Source organism: Haemorhous mexicanus, chromosome 27 (assembly GCF_027477595.1).
Source record: "Haemorhous mexicanus isolate bHaeMex1 chromosome 27, bHaeMex1.pri, whole genome shotgun sequence".
Taxonomy (NCBI): Eukaryota; Metazoa; Chordata; class Aves; order Passeriformes; family Fringillidae; genus Haemorhous; species Haemorhous mexicanus.
The window spans coordinates 5,049,882-5,070,098 of record NC_082367.1 but is presented as its reverse complement, the minus strand read 5'-3'; the positions used below and the strand labels follow the sequence as shown (position 1 = coordinate 5,070,098).

At 47.5% G+C, this 20,217-nt stretch overlaps 1 protein-coding gene across 2 annotated transcripts; it reads left to right on the top strand.

The window, feature by feature from the left end:
- The first annotated feature begins 178 nt into the window (after positions 1-178).
- Positions 179-18,423, top strand: HDAC1 (histone deacetylase 1). Of its 2 annotated transcripts, XM_059868675.1 has the most exons (15): positions 179-321; positions 4,188-4,300; positions 4,684-4,801; positions 6,017-6,091; positions 9,419-9,557; positions 11,106-11,247; positions 12,030-12,122; positions 12,404-12,512; positions 12,595-12,735; positions 14,814-14,922; positions 15,009-15,139; positions 16,306-16,452; positions 16,549-16,615; positions 16,802-16,852; positions 18,020-18,423. In XM_059868675.1, exons 1-14 carry the CDS (start codon positions 273-275, stop codon positions 16,827-16,829), a joined length of 1,461 nt encoding a protein of 486 aa, XP_059724658.1. In that variant the 5' UTR covers positions 179-272; the 3' UTR covers positions 16,830-16,852; positions 18,020-18,423. The 2 variants fall into 2 exon arrangements, with proteins under 2 accessions (XP_059724658.1, XP_059724656.1); XM_059868673.1 differs by having other exon boundaries at positions 16,802-18,423.
- Positions 18,424-20,217: the final 1,794 nt, after the last annotated feature.

Here is a 20,217-nt window from a genome sequence, read left to right as displayed (position 1 = left end):
ACCCTCTCCTCTTTTGCCCCCCCTCACCGATGGTACAGCCATTCCCCCCCCCCCCGTCCCCAGCCACAGTGGTACAGCCCAAGCGCCCTCGGCGCTCAGCCTAACTTGCTATGTGCCGCTGCGGCTTGCGATTGGTCATCGGGCGGGAGGGGGCGGAACGGAGAGCTGCGATTGGGTGGAACGGCCCGGGAGGCGGGGCCGCGGGCCCGGGGCGGGCAGGGTTGGTTGCGCGGCGCGGCGGCGGGTCGGGTGCTGTGAGGGGAGGCAGGAAAATGGCGCTGACGCAGGGCACGAAGCGCAAAGTCTGCTACTACTACGATGGTGAGGGGCTGCGGGCCCCCGCCGGGGCCGCCGGGTCTCGGGGGAGCCGTCCCGGGGCGGGGGGGTTGGGGGGCTGAGGGGGCGGAGTTGAGGGGTGAGGGGAGAATGGGGGGGTGGGCGTGAGGGGTCACTGAGGGGGAAAGGGGAGGGGGGTGAGAGTAATGGGGTCACTGAGGGAGGATGGGGTCCTGGGGGTGGGATGAGAGGTTGGTAGTGGGGAATCATTGGGGTCATGGAGGTGAGAGGGCGTTTAAAGGTTTTGGGGATGGATATTGGGGGCATTGATGGGCAGGGGAGGTCAGGGCATGGGGATTAAGGGTTGTGTGGGGTTTTTAATGGGGTTGGGGGGCGTAGGAAGCGTGTGGGGAGCACTGGAGAGGAGAATGGGGTGAGGGGGGAGAAGATCGGGGGGGTGGGATGGGGAAATGTGGATTTGGGAGATTGGGGGAAGATCAGGGGATGGGGAGATCAGGATTTGGGGGAAGATCAAGGGGGGTGGGATGGGGAAATGTGGGGATTTGGGGGAAGATCGGGGGGATAGGGAAATGTGGGGGTTTGGGGGAAGATCAGGGGGATGAGGAAATGAGGAGATCTGGGTATTTGGGAGATGGGAAAAGCAGGGGAGTGTCCGGGTTTGTGAGAGGGACTCGAGGCCAGGAGAGGTTTTGGGTGCTGAGATGCTGGAGGAGGATTTTGGGGAGGTGCAGGACAGGCTCTGAGGAGGACAAGCCACTCCTGGGACATTTTGGGGTCAGGAGGGGACAGAAAGGATTTGGGAGCCAGGCTGGCTGCGTGCAGGGAGCTCCTGGGCAGGAACATCCTTCAGCTCTGGCTCTGGAGTGTGCCGTGGCTCCTTTTGGGGCTGCCTCAGCAGCAGAAGGAGCAGATCCCAAAACCCTCCCTAGGTGTCCTGTGGGACTGAGGGATCCCAGTCCTGCCCCTCTCCCTTCCCCTGCTCCTTTTTCACTGGCTCTGTGCTCCCCTTGTCTCAGAGACCTTGTGCAATTCTCTGAAATCAAATAAAAACCTCTTCTTGCTGCTTTTTCCCTCTCAAAGGATGTGCCCAGTGCAGGAGGCTTTCCCAAATACTATCCTGTTTTTTCCCTCTAAAATGTGATTTTTTTCCCCTCTAAAATATTATTTTTTTCCCTCTAAAAATATGATTTGTCCCCTCTAAAATATTATTTTTTTCCCTCTAAAAATGTGATTTTTTTCCCACCTCAAAGGGGAGGTTTTCAGCCCAGTTGGGTTCTAATTTTGAAAGGCATTTAATTATATCTGAAATACGAAATAAGCAGTTGTTTTGTTTGAAATGCTGCTGCCCTGCAGGTCTTTGCTGCACAACAATTTCACAAAATTTGGGTTCCATACTTTGTGGTGAGGTTTTAGTGCCTTTTTTTTTTTTTAATTTTTTTCTTTTTCACTGTTTTTTTCCTCAGCAGCTTTTGAACATCCACAGCTGAGGGATAAAAATCTGAGAGGAAATAAATAATTTGTTCATTTGAGCTTTTTATTTTCCATGCTGGGAGGTTGAACCAGCCCAACCTGCTGGTGGGAATTCCCTGAATTTCATGGGATGAAGGAATTGGGGTCCTTCCAATCCTGAAGGAAGCTTTGGATGGGATTTCTCCCTTGGAGGGATTTAACCCCAGCAGAGCCTGCCAAGTTCACCCTCCTTAATCTGCTCTGACGTCCTGGAGCAGCTGAGCTCATCCAGGGATGTGCTCAGCACAGGAACAGGAGCTCAGGGTTAGCTCAGGCTTGGCCCTGCACAGCTGATGGGCATTTTTTAAAAGCTTCTCTGAGTTCTGTGCTTGTATTTTCTCTGCAGAGCCTCTAACAGCTCTTGCAAGTTGCCCAAATCTTGATTTTGAGGTTGTAAAATATATCCCTGAAACTGGCAGGGTGGTTACACCAGCGTGGATTGGCAAAAGTTCAGAAAACTGAATTATTTTCAGTGGGGGAAAATGTATTTAACTGAAAAAAATTCTATTTACTGAAGGAGCATTCTCCCAGAGCTCCACAGACAGGTCAATTCCAGCAGCAGATTTGCCTGGATGGGAGATTTGCACTTCTGGCATCTCCTTTTCCTGCCTGAAAATAGATCCATGTCCAGAGGAGGAAAAACTGCTTCTGCTGAAGGTGCAGAGGGCTGATGAAATATTAATTCTGCCCTCTGAGTCACTGGCCAGACTGGATTGGATCTCCTGCTTCCCAAAAGGAGCAGGAACAGCTTGCTCTGCTTTCCCAGGAAAATGAGGCTTGGGAGAGATTCCTGCTCCCTGCAGCCAAAGCTGAAATCTGAAAGGGAAATTCCTGTGAGTTTCAGGGAAATGAGTGCCCCTGGGATAAAAACCCCAGTTATCAGTTTGGAGCAGGAAATCCACCTGGGGAGGTGACTTTGTTCCCCTGGTCCCATGAAAGAATTCCTGAGGGGTGGCTGGAAAGGCCTGGGAATGCTCTGGGGGAATTGAAGGAATAAGAAGGGGTGAGAAGAAGAGTGGAGCTGTAAAAGCAGAGCTGGGTGGTGTTTGCAGAGTTCAGAGTTCCCTGGATCCCGTTTCCCTTGGGTAAACAGGAGGAAAGTGAGGCTCAGGCTGGGTGTTCCTGGGCTGAGTCACTGTCTGAGCTGGGATTAACTCCAGGGCTGCTGCTCCAGCCCTCCCTGGAACTGGGAGACATCCCTGGCACTGAGCCCTGAGCTCCTCTGACCCCAAATCCTGGAGATTCCTGCTCTGCACTGCCACAGCCGTGGGATGGGTTGGGTTGGGAGGTGATCCAGCAGCACTGATCCCATTCCAGCCCCTTTCCAAGACTCCTTGCACTGGTGGCATTCCAAATTCCCTGGCTCAGATTTGAGGGGGAGCCCTGAATCCGTGGCTATCCCTGTGCCAATCCTGGAGATTCCTCCTCTGCACAGCCATGGGATGGGTTGGGCTGGGAGGTGATCCAACAGATTTGATCCCATTCCAGCCCCTTTCCAAGGGAATGTCCCTTTGTGGGGACATCCAGAATCAAACCCTTGGGCTGGAGCTTTGTGGATCCCCAAAATCCCCCGGGAGGGGCTGGAGCTTCCCCCCAGGCTCTGTCCCAGGGTTTTCACTCCTGTTTTATCCTCTCTGCTTTGAATCCATTCCCACCTCCCTGCTGGATTTTTGGACACCTTGCACTGGTGGCATTGCAAATTCCCTGGCTTAGATTTGAGGGGGAGCCCTGAATCCATGGCTATCCCTGTGCCAATCCTGGAGATTCCTGCTCTGCACAGCCACAGCCATGGGATGGGTTGGGCTGGGAGGTGATCCAGCAGATTTGATCCAATTCCAGCCCCTTTCCAAGGGAATGTCCCTTTGTGGGGACATCCAGAGTCAAACCCTTGGGCTGGAGCTTTGTGGATCCCCCAGAAACCCCCGGGAGGGGCTGGAGCTTCCCCCCAGGCTCTGTCCCAGGGTTTTCACTCCTGTTTTATCCTCTCTGCTTTGAATCCATTCCCACCTCCCTGCTGGATTTTTGGACACCTTGCACTGGTGGCATTCCAAATTCCCTGGCTTAGATTTGAGGGGGAGCCCTGAATCCATGGCTATCCCTGTGCCAATCCTGGAGATTCCTGCTCTGCACAGCCACAACCATGGGATGGGTTGGGCTGGGAGGTGATCCAACAGATTTGATCCAATCCCAGCCCCTTTCCAAGGGGTGGTGGAATTCCAAATTCCCTGGCTCAGATTTGAGGGTGAACCCTGAATCCATTCATATCCCTGTGCCAGGAAGGTGGGAAATCCCAACCACTGCTAGGAGGAGGAGAAATAAATCCCAGAGGAGCTGATGATTCCCTCTGCAGGAATTGCTGACAAACTCCTTTCTGCTTCCAGGGGATGTTGGGAATTATTATTATGGCCAAGGACATCCCATGAAACCCCACAGGATCCGCATGACCCACAACCTCCTGCTCAACTATGGGCTCTACAGGAAGATGGAGATCTATGTAAGCTCATCATTGGATGCCATCATTTGTGTTTCAGCTTTGACTGTGGAGCTTTTCTCTGAGAGGAAAGGACCAAACCCCAATCAGTTGTGTTGGTGTATTCCTGGTTTCTTCCCAGTGCTGAAGTGAAGGGTTCTGGGCTTCAGAGAGGCTTTGCAGACTGGAAAACTGATTTTTATCCTTGGAATTAAATTGATTTCCATGTCTGCCTATGTAACACTCACCTCCAGTGCCATTCTTGCCTTTCAAATTCACTTTTTCTTCCTTAGCACTGCTGCTTTGATACTTTTCACAGTTCCTGGGGGGGAAATGTGGGACTGGAAATGGGAATGAGGGAGGGGAGGAATCCCAGAGCAACCCTTGCTGTGTTGCTGTCCTTGCAGCGTCCTCACAAGGCCAATGCAGAGGAGATGACCAAGTACCACAGCGATGACTACATCAAATTCCTCAGGTCCATCCGCCCTGACAACATGTCTGAGTACAGCAAGCAGATGCAAAGATGTGAGTGGAAAACCTGGCAATCCCATCTCCAGAAGTTTGGGATAAACTTCTGTCAGCTCTCATTCTCCTGACTTTGCTTTTTTTGGATTTTTCTGGTGAATAAAGAATTTAAAACCAGGTGCCACTCTCAAGCGAAAGGAGCTGAGGGAAATCCTTTGACCTGGTTGTATTTTGGGTTTTTCTTGTTGCCTGAATTCCCTTCCTGGCTTGGAGATGACAGAATTGCCCCATTTCTGACCTGTGTGGATTTTGTGTTAGTGCTCATCTTCAACCAGAAGAGTCAGTTTAAAACCAGCAGATTTAAAACCAGCAAATTAAAAAGCCCCAAATCCTCAATTCTACCCCAAATCTGAAGGGTTTTCAGGGCAGTGGCAGCTTGGAATGTGATGCTCATCAATAGCTGATGATTTTGTAGGTTAATTTCTTGTTCCAACCTCTCCAATCCATGAAAAGTCTCTTTCATGATACAAAACCCTGGATTTGGTGTCTCAGCCACTCTGAGCTGATATTTTTTTGGCAAAATAGATTTCTAACAAGTGCAGACAACCAGTGGGGAGAGCTCAAGCTTCATTGAGACAACATTTCACTCTTGGAAACCCCCTGAGAGCTGAAGGGGACAGATTTTTCTGCACAAGGCTCTTGATTAATACACACTGAAAGCCTCCCCCCAGTCCACGAGATTCTTTAATCCACCAAATGACATCCAGCAAAATGGATTTTTTACCCAAAGTGACCTGTTTACCCCTGGAGCAGCCACAGCTCGTGAGCACTCAGCTCTCTCTGGTGCTCAGTGTTTTCTGCACTGTTTTTATGCCTGAAAGAGCCAAAATGTGAAAATTAAACATGCAGAGGGCAGAGCTTTATTTCAACAAAACCTGCTGGAAAGGGAATGAGCAGTCTCTAATTCCCTTTTTGCATGCCAGACTTGGGCAGAGTCAATCAAAGGGCCTGAAGTTTAATTTCTTGTAATGAGTGACTATTTTTAATAGTGGAATTAATTACAGTGAACATTTATTGAGGCTAAAGCTGCAGTTGTGCTGAGCACCCAAAGCTGTGTGATTTGAAGTTAAAGGAGTGTGCAAAGTGTCAGCCACACATTTCCATTGCATCATTTGATCTCAGCATTTTGTTTAACACTTCTGGCCACTTTTCAAATCCAAATGTTGGTGTAAAATTCTGATTTTATTTTAATGACTCTTTTCCATTCTCTTCCAGTTAATGTTGGGGAGGACTGCCCTGTGTTTGATGGGCTCTTTGAGTTCTGTCAGCTCTCTGCTGGAGGCTCTGTTGGTAAGATCACAAATCCTGTGTATTTTTTATTGTGGTTTATATTCTGTTCTGTGAACCTATTGCTGATTTCATAGTGAAATCCAGATTTCTCCAAGCTTTGCCCGTTGAATCCCTTTCCATTTGTTAATCACTAATTTGGGTTACCTCACTGAAGGCTCTGTAACATCACCAGCCAGTTAAAACAACAACAAAAAAAGAGTTAAAACAAAACCACAACAGCACAGTTGAATAAAAAAAAAAACCAACCTGAACTTTACATTCAAATAAAAGTTGTAAAAGTCTCACTCTGAGCAGGCACAACCTGAAAAGGAAAGACTAGGGTGGCTTAGCTGCTGTTTTTTTAAAAAAAACACCAACTCTGGACATGAGGCAAGGCAGAAACTGAAAGGTTTGAGAGCTGGAACATTGAAGTGTTTTTTTATTTTCTCACAAGTCACAGCAGAGCTGTTTGTGTGCACAGCCCGAGAGCTCTGTGGCTGCTGCTGCCACAGTGACACCTCCAGCCTGGATTTCCTGTGCCAGCAGCACCCCAGCTGTGACTGCAGCAGGTGAAGCAGCTCTGTGCTCTCTCTGCTCTGTTCAGGGCTGCAGAATCCCACAGAATTTCTGATTTATTTGGATCCTGGACGGTTCCAGAACGTGCAGAAAGTTGGTGGAAGTGGCTGGGGGAGGAGAACTTCCTCTGGATGCATTTTCACTCAATGACCCAAACATATCCCAGCTCAAACCTTGCTCTGTTCAGGGCTCTGAGAACCCAGATTGTGTCCAGTGTGACCCCAGCTGGGTGCTGGCTTTGTGGGGATTTTCCTTCTCTGAGGCAGAAGTGGGAAGGGATGAGAAATATTTCCCATTTTCCCTTGATTTGTGAGGACATCCAGAGTCAAACCCTGGAGCAGGAGCCCCCCAAACCCCCAGGGAGGAGCTGGGGCCCCCCCTCAGGCTCTGCCCCAGGCTTTTCCCTCCTGCCTTAACCTGTGTGGGATTTCCTCCTCAAACCTTGATCTGTTCAGGGCTCTGAGAACCCAGATATTCTCCTGTGTGACCCCAGCTGGGTGCTGGCTTTGTGGGGATTTTCCTTCTCTGAGGCAAAGGTGGGAAGGGATGAGAAATATTAACATTTTCCCTTGATTTGTGAGGACATCCAGAGTCAAACCCTGGAGCAGGAGCCCCCCAAACCCCCAGGGAGGAGCTGGGGCCCCCCCTCAGGCTCTGTCTGAGGCTTTTCCCTCCTGCTTTAACCTGTGTGGGATTTCCTCCTCAAACCTTGCTCTGTTCAGGGCTCTGAGAACCCAGATATTCTCCTGTGTGACCCCAGCTGGGTGCTGGCTTTGTGGGGATTTTCCTTCTCTGAGGCAGAAGTGGGAAGGAATGAGAAATATTTCCTATTTTCCCTTGATTTGTGAGGACATCCAGAGTCAAACCCTGGAGCAGGAGCCCCCCAAACCCCCAGGGAGGAACTGGGGGCCCCCTCAGGCTCTGCCCCAGGTTTTTCCCTGCTGCCCTCACCCAGATTGTGTCCAGTGTGACCCCAGCTGGCTTTGTGGGGATTTTCCTTCTCTGAGGCAGAAGTGGGAAGGGATGAGAAATGGGACATCTAGAGTCAAACCCTGGAGCAGGATCCCCCCAAACCCCCGGGGAGGAGCTGGGCCCCCCCTCAGGCTCTGTCTGAGGCTTTTCTCTCCTGCCTTAACCTGTGTGGGATTTCCTCCTCAAACCTTGCTCTGTTCAGGGCTCTGAGAACCCAGATTGTGTCCAGTGTGACCCCAGCTGGGTGCTGGCTTTGTGGGGGTTTTCCTGCTCTGAGGCAAAAGTGGGAAGGGATGAGAAATGGGACATCCAGAGTCAAACCCTGGAGCAGGAGCCCCCCAAACCCCCAGGGAGGAGCTGGGCCCCCCCCTCAGGCTCTGTCTGAGGCTTTTCCCTCCTGCTTTAACCTGTGTGGGATTTCCTCCTCAAACCTTGCTCTGTTCAGGGCTCTGAGAACCCAGATTGTGTCCAGTGTGACCCCAGCTGGCTTTGTGGGGATTTTTGCTCTGAGGCAAAGGTGGGAAGGGATGAGAAATGGGACATCCAGAGTCAAACCCTGGAGCAGGAGCCCCCCAAACCCCCAGGGAGGAGCCGGAGCTCCCCCTCAGGCTCTGTCTGAGGCTTTTCCCTCCTGCTTTAACCTGTGTGGGATTTCCTCCTCAAACCTTGCTCTGTTCAGGGCTCTGAGAACCCAGATTGTCTCCTGTGTGACCCCAGCTGGGTGCTGGCTTTGTGGGGATTTTCCTGCTCTGAGGCAAAGGTGGGAAGGGATGAAAATATTTCCCATTTTCCCTTGATTTGTGAGGACATCCAGAGTCAAACCCTGGAGCAGGAGCCCCCCAAACCCCCAGGGAGGAGCTGGGGCCCCCCTCAGGCTCTGCCCCAGGTTTTTCCCTGCTGCCCTCACCCAGATTGTGTCCAGTGTGACCCCAGCTGGCTTTGTGGGGATTTTCCTGCTCTGAGGCAAAGGTGGGAAGGGATGAGAAATGGGACATCCAGAGTCAAACCCTGGAGCAGGACCCCCCCCAAACCCCCAGGGAGGAGCTGGGGCCCCCCCTCAGGCTCTGCCCCAGGTTTTTCCCTGCTGCCCTCACCCAGATTGTGTCCAGTGTGACCCCAGCTGGCTTTGTGGGGATTTTCCTTCTCTGAGGCAAAAGTGGGAAGGGATGAGAAATGGGACATCCAGAGTCAAACCCTGGAGCAGGAGCCCCCCAAACCCCCGGGGAAGAGCTGGAGCTTCCCCTCAGGCTCTGCCCCAGGCTTTTCCCTCCTGCTTTAACCTGTGTGGGATTTCCTCCTCAAACCTCAATCTGTTCAGGGCTCTGAAAATCCAGATTGTGTCCAGTGTGACCCCAGCTGGGTGCTGGCTTTGTGGGGATTTTCCTGCTCTGAGGCAAAGGTGGGAAGGGATGAGAAATATTTCCCATTTCCCTTGATTTGTGAGGACACCCTGGAGCAGGATCCTCCCAAAAACCCCGGGGAGGAGCTGGAGCTTCCCCTCAGGCTCTGCCCAAGGCTTTTCCCTCCTGCTTTAACCTGTGTGGGATTTCCTCCTCAAACCTTGCTCTGTTCAGGGCTCTGAGAATCCAGATTGTGTCCAGTGTGACCCCAGCTGGGTGCTGGCTTTGTGGGGATTTTCCTTCTCTGAGGCAAAAGTGGGAAGGGATGAGAAATGGGACATCCAGAGTCAAACCCTGGAGCAGGAGCCCCCCAAACCCCCGGGGAGGAGCTGGGGCCCCCCTCAGGCTCTGCCCCAGGTTTTTCCCTGCTGCCCTCACCCGTGTGGGGTTTCTCCCCCAGCCAGTGCTGTGAAGCTGAACAAGCAGCAGACAGACATCGCAGTGAACTGGGCTGGAGGGCTGCACCACGCCAAGAAATCAGAGGCTTCTGGGTTCTGCTACGTCAACGACATCGTGCTGGCCATCCTGGAGCTCCTCAAGTACGGGCAGCACCTCGGCCTCCTCTTCCTCACTGCTTCTCCTCACCTGTTTTCGTTTATTCTTTATTTTATTCTGGTTTTTTGGGCTCTGCTTCTCTCTCTTCCAAAAGGGTTTTGGGAAAAAAAAACCCCAAAATTTTGGGGAATATAATATATGATATACAATACATAATATATCATATACAATATATAAGATATAATATACAATATATAGATATATAATATATAATATACAATATATAGATATATAATATGCAATATATAGTGTAATATAATATAATATATTATAATTATATAATAATATATTATATATTGCATATATAATATATATGCAATATATAATATTATATTATATTATTATTTCAGTATATAATATATTATATATTGCAATAATAATATATTTATTATAGTATAGTATAGTATAGTATATTTGAGTATATAATTAATATACTCTAATATACTATACTATAATATAATATAATAAATCTATAATAAATATAATATAATATAATATAATATAATATAATATAATATAATATAATATAATATAATATAATATAATATAATATAATATAATATAATATAATGTAATGTAATATTATATTATATTATATTAATCATACCATATAATATATTTTACATTATATCCCAGCTCAAACCTATAATGTGATGTGTTATAATATAATAAATATAATATATATACTATAATATAACATAATATATCATTATATATATATATAATAATTTATAACATATAATAGATAATATTATAACATATAATATATAATATTATATATAATATAATATTATATATTTTATAATATACTGTTATAACCTTTAGAAGAATATATAATGATATATTATATATATTATAATATATAATATATAATATATAATAATTATAATACCAATTATTATATAGTATTATTATCCACTTTATTAGGAATAATTATAATCTTGATGCCATTACTATAAACAAAATATTTCAAATATTATGAGAAATATTATATAAATTATATTTATTATAAAATAAATAAATTCTAATTTTTGGGATTATAAATCAGTCCTTCTGGGATTGATTCAGTCCCAATCCCAGCTCCTCTGGGATTTATTTCTCCCCCAGCAGTGGCTGGGCTCTCCCAGCTCCCTGGCACAGGGAAATCCCTGCATTCAGGGCTCCCCTGAAATAAGAGAGGGAGTTTGGAATGCCACCAGTGCAGGAGCCAGAGGATTTGTACAACTTTTGGATGTCACTTTTTTTTTTCTGCTGTTCTTTGTCCCACCCATGGCTGTGTGACAGCCTCTGGCTCCAGGCAGACCTCGCTGTGGGAGGCTTGGGCAGAAAAATGTGATAAAAATGTGCATAAAAATGTGATAAAAATGCTCTTTATTGGCTGAATCTGAAACAAACTCCAGAAAAAGTCACTTTATTTTCTGGCCCTTCCCTGCAGCTCCTTCCTGGCCTGAATTCCCTGCTCTCCTCCCAGTTTCCCCTGCTCTGGAGGCACTTTTTCCTGGCAATAAATGCAATATTCTGATTTTTTCCAGGTACCACCAGCGAGTGCTGTACATTGACATCGACATCCACCACGGGGATGGGGTGGAGGAGGCTTTTTACACCACAGACAGGGTCATGACCGTGTCCTTCCACAAATATGGAGAATATTTCCCAGGAACTGGGGACCTGAGGGTGAGAGCCACCAGATTCCCAGGAAATTTGGGGGTTTTTTCAGCTTTTGGAGGTTTTTTCCAGTTTTTTTTTTTTTTTTTTCCCCAGCTTTTCCACCCTGTCCCTGTGTGACACCCATTTTCTGAGGGCAGAGGGGTGGGTGATCATTTATTAAAGCCAAATCTTTGCTCTCAGTCTCTCTGGAGGGGTTTTGCTCACAGAAATTGACCCTGAAGGTGACATTTTGTGACACTTTGCAGCCCCAGCTCGGTGACACAAACTCTTGGTGAAGGTTTCTGAGGGAGTGGATTTTTACTGGCATTTCCTGCTGTGACTCAGAGTGTCACCTGTGACTTGTGACATTGCCAGAACTTCTGTTCTCAGGGGTGAAAGGTTCTTTACTTATTTTTAAGGGATTTTTACAGGAATTGTCATTTTTTCCTTTTTGATCCAAATCCTCTCATCTGTCACACAGGATTTGTATTTTTTCAGCTTGCTGCTGCTCCATAAATGAAATAACTATTTTTAATAAACCACTTGGGTGTGAGAGGGGTAAAAATGTTAAAATATATAATATTTTAGTGTAGAATATTTTATTTTTATTTTAAAATAGAACTCAGTGACTGAATAGACTCAGCGACTGCTCTGCCCAGCTGTGCATCTCTGCAGTAAATCATGAATATTTAACAATACTAATTACTCTGGCTTGATAGCTGGATTAGACTGGGTTCCAGGCTTCCTTGGGCAGTTTGGGGCAGGGTTTGGGTTTCTGGTGAGTTCTGTTCTGCTCTCCCACCCCGCAGGACATCGGGGCAGGCAAAGGGAAGTACTACGCTGTCAATTACCCGCTGCGGGACGGCATCGACGACGAGTCCTACGAAGCCATCTTCAAGCCTGTGAGTGAAACCTCCTCTGCTCAGGGATCCTCTGTGGTCCCCCTTTGTCCTCAGGGCCGTTCTTTGGGGGATTTTATTGAGTTTTTTCTGGGACAGGGCTCACCAAGGGCTCTGTTCTCCCTGAACAATCGGGGTCTGTGCGGGAGCTCCTCGGTGTGAGAGCCCCAGTGTTGGCAGGGCAGCTGTGGGAGCACCAGGGATGGCTTCACGTGCCTGGCTGGCACTGTGCTGCTGTGACAGCAGCCTGTGGGCAGGGGGGTGACAGGGCCTTTGTTGTTTAGGTGATCTCCAAGGTGATGGAGACGTTCCAGCCCAGCGCTGTTGTCCTGCAGTGTGGCTCCGATTCCCTGTCTGGGGACAGGCTGGGCTGCTTCAACCTCACCATCAAAGGTAGGGGCTGAACTGCTCAGCAGGAATTCCATGGCAGAGCTGGCATTTAGACCATGATGTGACCTTTGGATTTGCACTGCAGGCCATGCCAAGTGTGTGGAGTTTGTGAAGAGCTTTAACCTGCCCATGCTGATGCTGGGAGGAGGGGGGTACACGATCCGGAACGTGGCTCGCTGCTGGACCTACGAGACTGCTGTGGCTCTGGACACTGAGATCCCCAATGGTAACCCCCCCTGGGGCAGGGCTGGGCTCTCTGACACCCCCTGTCTGGGTTTGGAAAGCCAGGAGTCTGCTGAGGAAGGCAGGAGCCTCCCCTGAAACGGAGAATGCAAACCCTCCCCACCCCTCCAAATTATTATGTTTTAAATTAAGGGGCTCTCAGGCAAAAAATATGGGAGGAGGAATAACAGTTCTTTACTGGGGAAGAAAATAGAAGGATAAAATGAACAATGCAGTGAACTAAACCAACCCTGGCAGAGCCAGAGCACAGCCTGACACCCTGTGGGTCAGGGTGCTGGCAGCAGTCCCATTGGAATTGTGGCTCAGCCCTCCTGCAGGGCCAGGGGTGGTTCTGCTGGAGCAGGGATCCTGGAGAAAGGTGCACTCTGCCTCTGAAGGTCCAGGGGCAGAGGCAGCTGCTGCTCCTCTGGGAATCCAGTGGAGAAGCCATGCTGGTGTTCCAGAATCTCCAGATTCTATCCGGGTAGGAATGCTTGGGAATCTCCAGATTCTATCTGGGTAGGAATGCTTGGGAATCTCCAGATTCTATCCGGGCAGGAATGCTTGGGAATCTCCAGATTCTATCCGGGTAGGAATGCTTGGGAATTTCCAGATTCTATCCAGGTAGGAATGCTTGGGAATCTCCAGATTCTATCCGGGCAGGAATGCTTGGGAATCTCCAGATTCTATCCGGGTAGGAATGCTTGGGAATTTCCAGATTCTATCCGGGTAGGAATGCTTGGGAATCTCCAGATTCTATCCGGGTAGGAATGCTTGGGAATCTCCAGATTCTATCCAGGTAGGAATGCTTGGGAATCTCCAGATTCTATCCAGGTAGGAATGCTTGGGAATCTCCAGATTCTATCCAGGTAGGAATGCTTGGGAATCTCCAGATTCTATCTGGGTAGGAATGCTTGGGAATCTCCAGATTCTATCCGGGTAGGAATGCTTGGGAATCTCCAGATTCTATCTGGGTAGGAATGCTTGGGAATTTCCAGATTCTATCCAGGTAGGAATGCTTGGGAATTTCCAGATTCTATCCAGGTAGGAATGCTTGGGAATTTCCAGATTCTATCTGGGTAGGAATGCTTGGGAATCTCCAGATTCTATCCGGGTAGGAATGCTTGGGAATCTCCAGATTCTATCCAGGTAGGAATGCTTGGGAATCTCCAGATTCTATCCGGGCAGGAATGCTTGGGAATCTCCAGATTCTATCCGGGTAGGAATGCTTGGGAATTTCCAGATTCTATCCGGGTAGGAATGCTTGGGAATCTCCAGATTCTATCCGGGTAGGAATGCTTGGGAATCTCCAGATTCTATCCAGGTAGGAATGCTTGGGAATCTCCAGATTCTATCCAGGTAGGAATGCTTGGGAATCTCCAGATTCTATCCAGGTAGGAATGCTTGGGAATCTCCAGATTCTATCTGGGTAGGAATGCTTGGCTCCTCCCCCTGGGCTCACATCTCCCAGTGGGATGCTGCAGTTCTTATCAGCCATGCAGGGACATTCCATGGCCTGTTATCAGCAGGGGTCTCCCTGAGGGAGGAGTGGGTGTGATCACTCAGAGAGAGAGAAGGAAAACTGCCCCACAGATGGGAACAGAACACATCCTGCCTTGCAGCCTGGGACACCCCCCAAGAGCTCAGGTGTAGGATTTGCAGCCAGCCCCAACAAGGGAAGAGATGAGAATCTTGACTCCATGGTTCAGAAGGTTGATTGATTATTTTATGATATATATTAAAAGAAAATGATATACTAAAAGAATAGAAGAAAGGATGTCATCAGAAGGCTTGAAAGGAATAGAAAGGAATGATAATAAAATTTTGTGATTGATTAGAGAGTCTGAGCCAGCTGGACTGTGATTGGCCATTAATTAAAAACAACCTCATGGGACCAATCAAAGATGCACCTGTTGCATTCCACAGCAGCAGATTTCATTGTTTCCATTTTGTTTCTGAGGCCTCTCAGCTTCTCAGGAGAAAAATCAAAAAGGATTTTTCATACAATATGGATTCCTGAGTGCTGTATCCTGCTGATCATCTGCTGTTAATTACCATTAATTACCACCAATTTCCCCCCAGAACTTCCTTACAACGACTACTTTGAGTACTTTGGGCCAGACTTCAAGCTCCACATCAGCCCCTCCAACATGACCAACCAGAACACCAACGAGTACCTGGAGAAAATCAAGTGAGCACTGGGGGAACCACCCTTCCACGGGGGCTGGTGGCCTTGGTGGCCCCTGTGACAAAGTGTCCTTCCCTGGCTGGCTCTAGGCAGAGGCTCTTTGAGAACCTGAGGATGCTCCCTCATGCTCCTGGGGTCCAGATGCAGCCAATTCCTGAGGATGCTGTCCAGGAGGACAGTGGGGATGAGGAGGAGGATGATCCTGAGAAACGCATTTCCAGTAGGTGCTGGGGGTGGGATTGTGCTGGGAATTGTGCTGGGAATTGTGCTGGGGATGGGATTGTGCTGGGAATTGTGCTGGATATGGGATTGTGCTGGGAATTGTGCTGGGAATGGGATTGTACTGGGGATTGAATTGTGCTGGGGATTGTACTGGGAATTGTGCTGGGGATGGGATTGTGCTGGGGATTCTGCTGGATATGGGATTGTACTGGGAATTGTGCTGGGGATGGGATTGTGCTGGGAATTGTGCTGGGGATGGGATTGTACTGGGAATTGTGCTGGGGATGGGATTGTACTGAGAATTGTGCTGGGGATGGGATTGTACTGGGGATTGTACCGGGATTGTGCTGGGAATGGAATTGTACTGGGAATTGTACTGGGAATTGTGCTGGGAATTGTGCTGGGAATTGTGCTGGGAATTGTGCTGGGGATGGGATTGTACTGGGGACTGTACTGGGAATTGTGCTGGGGATGGGATTGTACTGGGGACTGTACTGGGAATTGTGCTGGGGATTCTGCTGGGAATGGAATTGTGCTGGGAAAAGCCCAGAGCTGAGCAGGATCCACGAGCTCTGCCTGAGGAGGAGGCAGAGTTTCAATCCAAGGATTTAACCCCCTTGGTTTGTGGGGACATCCAGAGCCAAACCCTTGGCCTGGAGCTTTGTGGATCCCCAAAACCCCTGGGAGGGGCTGGAGCTTCCCCTCAGGCTCTGTCCCAGGGTTTTCACTCCTGTTTTAACCTCCTTGCTGGATTTTTGTAGGACTGAGCCCTGCAGGATCTCTCCTGCCAGGTTGATTTCCAAGGGAGAATTCCAGCAGTTGCTGAGGGCTGGGACAGAATCCTTGGCAGAATCCTGGCTGTGATCCCAGCAGTGCCAAATGGACTTTTCTATCCAGCTTGACCCTTGGGATCTGGCAGACAGATCTGGCAGTCCCTAAACCTGCTGTCAGGTCTGGCCACCCCCCTGTGCCTGATCCCAGCTGTCCAATGATCTTGGAGCAGGTGGGAAGGGATGGGATGAGCTCAAAGACTCACCAGGTACCACCAGAAGTGCTTTCATCACGGCCTAGTCCTGATTTCTGTGAGCACCACTCAGAGAAGGAATGCTGGGAGCCTCCTGAGGGTGAAAACCTGCTGAGCCAAGCTCTGCTCTCCCCTTTCAGTCCGAAATTCCAACAAGAGGATCTCCTGTGATGAGGAATTCTCTGACTCCGAGGACGAGGGCGAGGGAGGGCGCAAGAACGTCGCCAACTTCAAGAAAGCCAAACGTGTGAAGGCAGAGGAGGAGAAGGAGGAGGAGGAGAAGAAAGGTGAGCAGCAGAGCTGGCACCTCCTGCCTGCAGTTTTTCCTCATGCACTGCTCTGTGTCTTTAATTTTATTTTTTTTTTTTTTTTTTTTCTCCCAGATGAGAAAGAAGAGGAAAAAGCAAAAGAGGAAAAAGCAGCAGCAACAGCAGCAGCAGAACCCAAAGGGTGAGCCTGGCTCCAGGGGGTTTGGGGGGTCAGCCTGGCTCCTGCCCCTGCCCAGGGGGAATTAAATTCAATTTTATTAAATTGTAGCTGAAAATGAACCAGATAAGCAACACCTTTAAGCCTTGGTGTTAGATCCAAACCCAAATTGTTGATTGAACCCAAATCTTTCTTTTTTTGCTTCCTCAGGGTGAAGGAAGAGACAAAATCCACCTGAGTGGCTGCAGCTGCCTGCTTGGTGTAGGTTTAGCTCCTGGGCTGCCTCCTCCCCACAGGATCTCTATTTTATATATGTTTTCTGTATATATTTCTATATAATTGTATAAATGACTGGAGAACTGTAAATTATTCCTGGCTGCTCTGCCCTGGGAGCAGGCAGGGCAGGATTCTGAGCAGCCCAGCTTTGGTGAGCAGGGAGTTTCACCCTTTGCCTTCCACTGCCCCTCCTTGGTGTGGCTCTGCAAACACAAAAATCACTTCCTCCCCTTCCCCCTCTCTGAAACAACCTTGGAAAAGAATAATTTAAGTAGGAGTAGTGTCTGCAGTACAGCTTAGGTGCAAAGATGGCCATCCATTCTTGGTTTTCCTCTCTTTTTTTTTGGTGTTTTAATGGGAGAATTCCCACATGAAGCCTGGGAGAGACTTTTGTGGTTTCCAGTTGGATTCCACCACGACAAAAAAACAAAACCCTGCCAGCTGGTGCCACTTCTCAGGGTCAGAATTGTGCAGTTCTTGAAGAGAGTTGGCTCCTCCCTGCAGCAAACTTGGGGAAAGAGATGAAGCAGCTGAAAAGAAACCTGAAAAAAAAGAAACCTGAAAAAAAGAAACCTGAAAAAAAGAAACCTGAAAAAAAAGAAACCTGAAAAAAAGAAACCTGAAAAAAAAAAAAGAAACCTGAAAAAAAAGAAACCTGAAAAATCCCTTTTTTTTTTTTTTCCTGTGTATTTTTTTTAAAGTGAATCAGCCCCAAAGCCCAGCTCTGGAAAATCTCAAATTCTAAAATTCAAATCCCCCTCAGGGGGATGCCAGGATCTGGATCCAGGGGTGCACTCCAGGGAGGGAAGGGATGGGATTTCTTACCTGGCTTTTTATTCCCCTCTCTGGGTGGGGAGGAAATTCCTCCCTTGTGGCTTCATTTTTCTCCTGGATCCCCTCAGAGCCAGCCCAGAGCCCAGCTGACATCTTCTCATCACCTGTGTCCCTAAAAACTGATTTTTTCCCTGATTTTTAAGCCAAGTTTTCCCAACCTTTTCATCCTGCAGGAACAGCAGAGGGGGCTCTGAGCCTTTTCACAGCTCCTCCCTTCTCACCTTTCCCCTCTCCTTTTTGGAGAGAAAAAAACCCCAATTTTTATGGGGGAGAAATTGGGATTTTTTACATTTTTTGTTGGTTTTTTTTTTTTTCCAGGCAGTTCCCACTCGCTGCTCTCCTTTCTCAGGGGGATCCCTCTGGAATTCTGGACTCATTCCAGAGGTTTTGCACCCTCCCACGGGAGCACTGCTGAGGTTTCAACTCCAATAATGCTGCTAAAAACTTCACACAGCTTCTTTTTCAAAGGGTTTATTTTTTTAATTCCTCCTTTTCTCCCCTCTCCCTTCTTTCCCCTCCCCTCACTGTGGAGTTTTTTAGTCTCTTTGGGGTCTGAGTGAGCTTTTCACTCTGATTTTCAGTGTTTTTATGTGAAGCAAGAGAGAGATCAGTGTAACTTTTTGTCTGGGGGATGTGGGAGGGAGGGGAAAATCTATTGTGGTTTTTTAAAGAAGCGTTTATTTTGAATTTTCAGAACCTTTGTAATAAAACTGCTCCATTTCTATGGTTGGTCTGATTTTTTCTTATTTAATTCATTCATTTTCAGAGCTTTTTTTTTTTTTGGATCTCATGGAGATCCCAACAAAATATCAGATTTGGGAAGAAAAATAAGGATTAATTCCCTCTTCCTCTGAGGAATGTTGGTTTAATTCCATCCAACCAAAACATTTCATTTATTTATTTATCCCACACTTGAAAAATCCCTTTTGTAAATTGTTATTTCCTTTGTAAATCAGTTGGGGTTGAGATTCTCCCTGTGTCTGGAAACGTGATGGATTTGGGAGATTTTTGGGGTTTTTTTTGGGGTGGTTTTATTCCCAAATTCCAGCTGGGCCCTCATCCCTGCCCCTGGCAGATTTTGGGGTTGGAATGGAGAATTTGGGAAGAATGAAGTGATGGGACTGAATTCATCTTTGGGCTGAATTTCAGTGGTTTCACCCCAAATCCAAGGGGATAAAAATTCCTTTATTTAATGAGGAGCAGCTGAAATGGCCACAAAACCCCAAATCTGCTCTTTTTGGAGTCAAAAAAAAAGCAGTTTTTGTGTGTGCTGGAGCAGCCCCACCATTAAATCCTCCCCTTTTGGGGCAAACCCTGGAATTCCAAGGGGATCCCAAAGAATTCCCCTTTCCCAGCATTCCTGAGATGGCTGCCAGGCTGCAGCTCTGCCAGATGCTCCCAAACCCCCTCAAAAATGGGTAAAAAATCCATTTATTGCTCCCTTCTGCTCAAAGAAATCAATCTCTGTGAGGAGCAAATCCATGAATTTGGTTTCCTTGTATAAAACATGGAATTTTTGGGTATTCCCACCTACCTGGAGGCTCAGGAAGGGCCTGGATGCTCCCAAATCCCCTCAAAATTGGGTAAAAAATCCATTTATTTCACACTTCTGCTCAAATAAATGAATCCATTTGGGAAACAGATCCTTGGTTTTGGTTTCCCTGTATAAAATATGGAATTTTTATGGATATTCCCACCTATCTGGAGGCTCGGGAAGGGCCTGGATGCTCCCAAATCCCCTCAAAATTGGGTAAAAAATCCATTTATTTCATACTTCTGCTCAAATAAATCAATCCCTTTGGAAAGCAAATCCCTGATTTTGGTTTCCTTGCAGAAAACATGGAATTTTTATGGATATTCCTACTTATCCTGAGCCCAGATGCTCCCAAACCCCCTCAAAATTGGGTAAAAAATCCATTTATTTCACACTTCTGCTCAAATAAATCAATCCATTTGGGAAGCAAATTCCTGATTTTGGCTCCCTTGTATAAAACATGGAAATTTTATGGATATTCTCACCTACCTCAAGGCTCAGGAAGAGCCCAATGTTCCCAAATCCCCTTCAAATTTGGGCAAAAAAATCCATTTATTTCACACTTCTGCTCAAAGAAATGAATCCATTTGAGGGGCAGATCCCTGATTTTGGTTTCCTTGGATAAACATGGAATTTTGGGGAATTCCCACCTACCTTGAGCCCAGATGCTCCCAGATCCTCTTCAAATTTGGGTTAAAAACCCATTTATTTCACCCCTCTGCTCAAATAAATGAATAAATTTGGGGAGCAAATCCCTGATTTTGGTTTTTATGGATAAAACATGGAATTTTTATGGATATTCCCACTTACCTGGAGACTCAGGAAGAGCCTGGATGCTCCCAAATCCCCTTCAAAACTGGGTGTAAAACCCATTTATTTCACACTTCTACTCCAATAAATGAATCCCTTTGAGGAGCAAATCCCTGATTTTGTTTCCTTGTATAAAACATGGAATTTTTATGGATATTCCCACCTACCTGGA

Coding starts and splice junctions, on each gene's coding strand:
- HDAC1 (XM_059868675.1), top strand. CDS start 273: ATGGCGCTGACGCAGGGCACGAAGCGCAAAGTCTGCTACTACTACGAT. Junction 4,301..4,683: donor ACAGGAAGATGGAGATCTAT/GTAAGCTCATCA, acceptor CTGTCCTTGCAG/CGTCCTCACAAGGCCAATGC. Junction 16,453..16,548: donor GGAGGAGGAGGAGAAGAAAG/GTGAGCAGCAGA, acceptor TTTTTCTCCCAG/ATGAGAAAGAAGAGGAAAAA.